At 42.6% G+C, this 7,570-nt stretch overlaps 1 protein-coding gene across 1 annotated transcript; it reads right to left on the reverse strand.

Annotated features, from left to right (window-relative positions):
- Positions 1–5,720: 5,720 nt before the first annotated feature.
- LOC149237050 (putative disease resistance protein RGA3) lies at positions 5,721–6,227 on the reverse strand. The gene has a single exon (XM_089369127.1). It carries the CDS (start codon positions 6,225–6,227, stop codon positions 5,721–5,723), a length of 507 nt encoding a protein of 168 aa, XP_089225253.1.
- Between the last annotated feature and the right edge of the window lie 1,343 nt (positions 6,228–7,570).

The raw sequence follows: 7,570 nt of genomic DNA on the forward strand, positions 1-7,570 counted from the left end.
ATATGAACAGAAATCAGCCCATATTTAAGCTACCAGGTGAAACCAAAATGAATGAGCAGTCAGGCAGAACTGAAGTAAAATTAACCATCAGACCACCTGTACAACGTTGGGGATGTGGAGGGCCGCATTATGTAAAAATCTGCCCACACTGCAAGGGAACTAATCAGATTTCATAGATTCAAGAAGCATATACTGTGGAAGAAGTGGCAAGAAGTATTCCTAAAATTAATGTTGCAATTGAATACCATCTAGCATAATATCAACCAACAATTGTTGAATTCGAAGGTAAAGTCTTTGACTGAACCATATCCATTTTAATTGATCTAAGAGCTATTTTGAGTTATATTAGCCCAAACCGCAGAACAAAGCACAAAGCCAAGGCGGGGCGGCCCAAGACAACCCGCCAAATATGGAAGCAAAGAACAGCGCCGCGAAGCCGAAAAAGGATAGGGGAAAGTGGTGTGAGTTCCATAAGAGCTCCACTCACAACACAAGTGAGTGTCGGGCCAAGTAGTCATTGGTGGCTGAGCTAAAGGTTTCGGAATCAGATGCATGTTTCGACTCTGAGTCAGAACCCAAAAAGGGGAATGACAAAGGGAAGCAGATTATCGATGTGGAGCCCAATGCCATTGTTGCCACCATGAAGATCCAGAAGGAGGAACTCGAAGATCGAAAGGAGGAGGAGCGTCTCTTCCACTCCCAGATGTGGGTAAAGGGCTCCCTGCTACAATTCATTGTCGATAGTGGGAGCCAAAAGAACATCATTTCGGCAGAGGTCGTGAAGCAGCTAGGCTTACTGACCATAGCACATCCACAACCGTACACCATTGGGTGGCTTCACCAAGGACGGGATCTTTGCATGAGCTAGCAGTGTCACCTTCCATACAACATCAAGCCCTTCAAGGATGAGGTATTGTGTGACATTGCTCCCCTTGAAGTTTGCGATGCATTATTAGGACAAACATACTTGTGGAAGCGACATGTTGTGTATGAATTAAGGCCCCGTGCTGTTATTGTTACTTTGGGAAATAAGTTGTACAGGATACCAAAGGTAGCACCGCCTACCGCCATCTCTTTGGTTACTGCAAAACAATGCAGTAAGCTCATTTCCAAAACCGGGAAATTTGTTTTCCTGATGATACGCCCTCAAGGAAAGAAGAAGACAGTGGTCACGACCTCCAGACAGGGCCCCTCCGCATGACAACTATAGATAGACAAGGTCATGAAGGAGTATGAGGACACCTTCACCTCCCCTGTAGGGGTTCCTTTGCACTGTCAGGTCAAGCACTCCATCGATCTGACCCCAAGTGCGCCACTGCCCAATGGACCAATCTATCGGTGCTCCATTATGGAGAACGATGAAATCAAGATGCAAATTTAGGAGCTGTTGCAGAAAGGTCACATCCGTTCGAGTTCATCGCCCTGTGGGAGCCCGATTGTGTTGATACAGAAGAAGGATGGGACTTGGAGACTCTGTATTGACTATCGGGTGCTAAACAAGATCATTTTCCGTAATGGGTACCCGATCCCATGAATTGATGACCTCCTGGACCAACTGAAGGGGGGAAAATATTTCAACAAGATCGATTTGAAGTCAGGATATCACTAGGTACCAATTGAACCCTCCTATGCATGGAAGACTACCTTCAAAGCCAAGGAGGGCCTTTTTGAATGGTTGGTTATGCCTTTTGGATTGACTTCATGAGGCTAATGGATGACCTCTTGTGACCATTCACCAACTCATTTGTAGTGGTATACTTGGATGACATCTTGATCTTCAGCCAGAGTTGGGAAGAGCACCTACACCACATTCAACAGGTTCTCCAAACACTGCAGCAACACAAGTTATGTGCCAATTTAGAGAAATGCACTTTTGGCATGACCTAGGTTCAGTATCTGGGATACGCTATTGATGAACAGGGGGTGCATGTGGATCCAGCCAAGATCCAAGTCATTCGGGATTTTCCATCTCCAACCACTCTGATAGAGCTCCGCAGCTTTCTAGGTCTTGCCAACTTCTACCGCAAGTTCATGTTGGGATTTTCTCATATCACTTGGCCCCCTAGTCAAGTCACCAAGGGAGGAGCGAAAGAAAATCCTTTTGGTCTAAATCTCAATAGAAGGCATTCACAGAGTTGAAATATTGCCTCTACTCGATACTAGTGCTCGAACTACCAGACTTGCAACAACCATTTGAGGTCAAGATAGATGCCTCACACTATGCTATTGGGGCAGTCCTTACTCAACACGGGCATCCAGTGGCATATCACAGTGAGACACTTTCAGACACAGTCCGGAAGTATCCCACTTATGACAAAGAGATGTATTCCATTCTGCAGGCCTGCCAACAATGGAAGCATTACATTTTGGGGAACGAAACGGTCATCCACATAGACCACCGACCCTTGCAGTTCATACAGGCCCAAGGGAAATTGCAGAATGATCGCCATCAGAAGTGGTCCACATACATGCAACAATTCTATTTGAATATCAAGTATAAGAAGGGCAGCACCAATAATGTTGCAGATTGCCTCAGTTGACCACCGATCATGGCGTTAACCATTGTGCTCAACTCTTGTGGGCACGAGACTTCTGATTGACCACTTCTCTACAAAAGTGACCCAGAATTCGGCCACACATACTAGACACTCTTGGAGGGTCACCATGTTCTAGATTTTCACCTCCAGGATTCCCTATTATGCCACCTGGGTGACCTTTGTGTTCCTTCAAGCGAGCATGCCAAGATTATTTGGGAAGCACACTACAGTCGGGCTACTGGGCATTTCAGGGTTGAGAAAATGGTGGTAGTACTGCAGAAGTATTTCTATTGGCCGAATCTTCGACAAGATGTCGGGAAGTACATCAGATCATGCACTGCCTGTGCCATTGCCAAACTGACCATCAAGAAGAAAGGCCTCTATACCCCGCTACCTACCCCTAGTCGACCTTGGGAATCCATATCCATGGATTACATGTCAAGCCTTCCTTCCACTAAGCATGGAAACGATTGTGTTTTCGTGGTCATCGACAGGTTCTCAAAGATGGCCATTATGACGGCCTGCAAGAAGAATATCACAGTTGAATCCACTGCTAAACTCTTCTTTGAATGAGTGTGGGTACACTTTGGGATCCCATAGTATATCATCTCAGATCGGGACAGCAGGTTCCTTGGTACATTTTGGTCCAGTCTCTGGTCGATGTTGGACACCAAACTCACTAAGTCCATAGCCTTCCATCCTCAAACTGATGGCCAGACAGAGGTTGTCAACAGGATGATCGTACACATTCTGCGCATGTACAACTCAAAGCATCCACACACATGGGACGAGAGCCTGCCCTATGTTTAGCACAGCTACAACCGGGCTCTCCATAGCTCGACTAGCCACAACCCTTTTCAAGTGGGCTTGGGATTCCGGCCACTATGTCCCATTGATGTGGCCATGCCATTTGCAGCTACTCATGTAGATTCGGCTCATGTCCAGTCCAAAATAGATAAGGCAAACAAATTCATTGAGCACATCCAACACATTCGCCATTAGGTCCATGACATTCTGAAGAAATCAAATTCCAAGTACAAGCAGTGACATGATCAACATCGGGTTCCACACAAGTTTTAGGTGGGCAATAAATTCTGGTTTCATTTGCAAAAGGAACGCCTTACTGGAGCCTATCGGAAACTCAGACCACTCTAATATGGTCCTTACACCATTACCAAGGTTGTGGGAGACAATGCATTTGAGTTGAGCATTCCCCCATTCCTTGGCCTGCACCCAGTGTTCAATGTGGACCGCCTTCAGCCATACTTTCCACCATTACTGGACACATCCAACATTGTAGAACAACTCACACCCATAGAGTTAAATCCAGATTGCATGGAACAAGCTGCAACTGATCGAATCATGGACACACAGATCAAGCACACTCACCAACAGAATATCCAACTGTATCGAGTTTTCAAAGCAAGCCAACTCCTTCACCAGGGCAAGTGGCTCACCAGGGACCAAGTTTAGCAGAAGTTTCCTCATCTCATGGAGGAACTCAACACAATGTGGACCATTGCTTCCTAAGGGGGGAGGAATGATCCAGGTGGATATTGGTGGCCACCAGCCAATTCCACTTGGACCCCCACCATTGCTTCTTTCAGTTTTTTAGTTTCCTTAATTATAGCACAATTTACTATTTTTAGCAGTTTTTCGCGTCCTAAACTTCTGGAGCCGTTTTGAGGCCCTAAATGACGTTTTTTTGAGAATATACCGCCAATGATTTTGTAACTAAAATCATCTTTTCCGTCGTTGTCCTCGGAGAGATCTTTCCAACGGGTTATCATGTGCATCAAACAGAGATAATCTGACCAAGTCACAACTCCGGGAAGTTGGCTGTCCAACTCACCCCAACAGGGCCCATAAACTCTTGGTGTTACATCTCCTTGGGTTAGGGTTTTGGTTGTTTAGGGTTTGCTCTTATTGTTCAATAATAAAAAGGCCCTTAAGCCTCATTGTAAGGTAGTTCAGAGGCATGTATCCACCACATCTCTTCTCAGAGATAAGCTACCATTGCCCTAGATGGTTTATTCCTGTTTCTGTTTGTAAGCATATTTCAGTATTTTAAATTAATGAAATGAAGTATTATTTCCACTGGATCTCTGTGTTTATGGTTATATCTATAATTTGTTGTGCTCCTATTTAAATCCTGATTAGGGAGAAGTGGCAAGAAGTATTCCTAAAATTAATGTTTCACTTGAATACCATCTTGCGGAATATCAACCAACCATGGTTGAATTCGAAGGTAAAGTCTTTGACCGAACCATATCCATTTTAATTGATCCAGGAGCTACTTTGAGTTATATTAGCCCCAAGATAGTGGAACAATGTTGTTTGCATGCTGTTAAATTTAAAAATCCTTGGTTAGTACAACTAGCCATGGGAGCAAAAAGAAGGGTGTTGGCCAAGGTCAGCAACTGTCCCCTAATGTTAGCAAGTCAGTCTATTATGGCAGACCTGAATGTGTTACCCCTGGGATCGTACGATATCCTTATAGGTATGGACTGGTTGGAAAAACATTGGTCCCTCATTAATTGTAAAACCAAAACCATTAATTACATGGATGAGAAAGGAGAAAGGCAGGAAATTCAAGGCATACAAAAACCTCTGAAATTAAGGCCTGTAATAGCCTCCCAATTAGAAAAATGTATCAGAAAAGGCTGCCAGGTTTATGCAATACAAGTAGGGTATGCTAATTCTAAGGATAAAATTGTTTCTTTAGAAAATATACTAGTGGTGCAGAATTTTCCAGATGTGTTTCTTGAAGAAATTCCTGGGCTACCCCTAAAAAGGGACATAGATTTCACCATTGAGTTGATTCCGAGAGCTGCCCCAGTCTCTTGAGACCCTTACCGAATGAGTGGAAACAAACTGTTCAGCCATCTATGAATACACTAGATATTATAATCTCAGTGCATTGCTTTTAGGGAAAAGGGAACAGTACAGAAAAAAAGACATCAGATGGTAGGGCAAGCCTTGGTAACTTAACCTTAGAGAGGACATGACGCTGCTAGTTATGGCCCTTACTTGATTTAGGCACTGAAAAGTGGATTGCCATAAAGTTGGAATCCTCTTTACTCTTGCCATGGACGTTGCTACTATTTTTATGGCTAAGGGTGGTCCCAAATAGCTTTCTATAATACCGTGGATGACGCCGATTAGCGCTTTTGAAGTAGTACTCTAACCTGCACACTTTGGAGAATCATGAATCTTGAACAATTCCAAGTTGTCTTCCTTATTCAAACATTCCATTTCATGAGTGTGATGATCCCCTATTGCTTCTCCAATTGCTTCTCCAACTCCTTTATGACGTGTAGTGATCACAATCTTGTCATTTCCACTTTGCAATGGTAGGCCAACACTTTCCAAAATGTCTTCAACCCACATGTCATCTAGAAAAAATAGAGAACATTTATCTGCTAAATGTTGACGAATGATGCCTCTAAGCTTCTCCGCTTCTAGTTCTGACAGATTGTTGGCCTTTGGGAGTTTAATTTGCGCCACCATTTCAGGAAGTACATTTTTAACTATAAATTCCCATGCCACTGACAACCAAATCACATGGTTAAAATGTTGTTGAATGACTTGGTTGTTCACAACATGTTGGACGGGAAGAGTTTTGCCAACCCTCCCATGCCGACAACGACAATGACTGGAGGTCCTGGAGAATGCTCTTCCAAAAGCCATTCATTCATGAGTTTAATGTCCTTCTTCAATAGCCAATGAGTCATGAGTTTAATGACTGGAGGTCCTGGAGAACACTCTTCCAATATTATTAACAACCACTAAAGATTCATTTTAAGTTGAGATTCATAAGAGTAGAGAGGAATCACATTTTTCTAGATGCAATATTCTTTTCAAGATAAGGAGGTTTGTATTTTGGGAAATTTGATCTTTCTAGGTGTTTGATGGATTTGGAATTAAAATGGGTCTATTTTGGTTACTAGTACAACTATATTAAAATTGGTTGAAATAGACCCATAAACATCATCTTTTCACCTTTTATTGCTATTGATAAGCATATGGAAGGTGGAAAATGATATTGTCTGTTACTTAGTACAACTACATTAATAAAGTGGTTGAAATATGCCCATAGACATCATTTTTTCACCTTTCATTGTTATTGATAAGCACATGGAAAATAGAAAATGATTTGATCAACATATTTCAATCACTTTATTAATGTAGTTGTGCTAGTTAATGGCCTACATATATGGATTATGAACCTTTCAACTTATAAATAAATGAGACAATTTAAACTATTGCATCATTAAAGATACTTGTAAATTAGATAATTTGGGAAGTTGCACTATTAACTAGTACAACCACATTAAAAATATCAATGTGGTTGATATAGCCAAAGACTTCATAAAAAGAACCAAAAAAACTATAGCAACACAAAGAATGCCTTACTAATACACACATTTACCTAATTAACCATGTATAAAAGGGTTATGATCCAACCTTAACTTAAAAAAAAGGAACTTATTGTAAATTAGATCATTTTGCTAAATAAAATTTTCTTAGATGGGGTCCTGGAGGCTGTAGGAAAAAGGCTAGGGTTTCTATAGTGAGCCTATACCAACATGTAGTGATTCACTTTGACTCGGCCGCCTGACATTGTGGTGGTCTCCATAACATGACCCACCTCTCCATTACAGTCTAGTTTTTACCTCAGCCCCATGATTTCTTTTACTATTTTACCTGCCTTCTACCTAACCTAGGTACGTTGTGATGGTTACACTCTTTTCAGAGGCAGTTGGCGAAGGTTTCTTTGCAACAATCATGGATTTGGATATTGTCGACTATTCGGAGGACCCGTTGGAAGGTGTCAACATATGGATGACTCCATATTCAACCTCGGAAGGAATGCTCCCCTACTACTGTGATCTAACAAACACCATTGCAAGCTTGCCCTCGATCTCAGGGCCCTCCAGTTCGATGGTGACCTTCCCTGAGCCCCCTCCCGTCTAGCCGGTACCCTCCTCTCCTCCCCCATCTCCTTCCACACTTAACTTCACAACTGACTG

The sequence above is a fragment of the Pinus tabuliformis genome, chromosome 8, assembly GCF_031772625.1.
Source record: "Pinus tabuliformis cultivar Carrire ecotype Pingquan chromosome 8, CPIR1, whole genome shotgun sequence".
Taxonomy (NCBI): Eukaryota; Viridiplantae; Streptophyta; class Pinopsida; order Pinales; family Pinaceae; genus Pinus; species Pinus tabuliformis.

What these genes read in the sequence shown, in the direction of transcription:
- LOC149237050 (XM_089369127.1), bottom strand. Translation starts at nt 6,227, where the DNA reads ATGGCTTTTGGAAGAGCATTCTCCAGGACCTCCAGTCATTGTCGTTGT.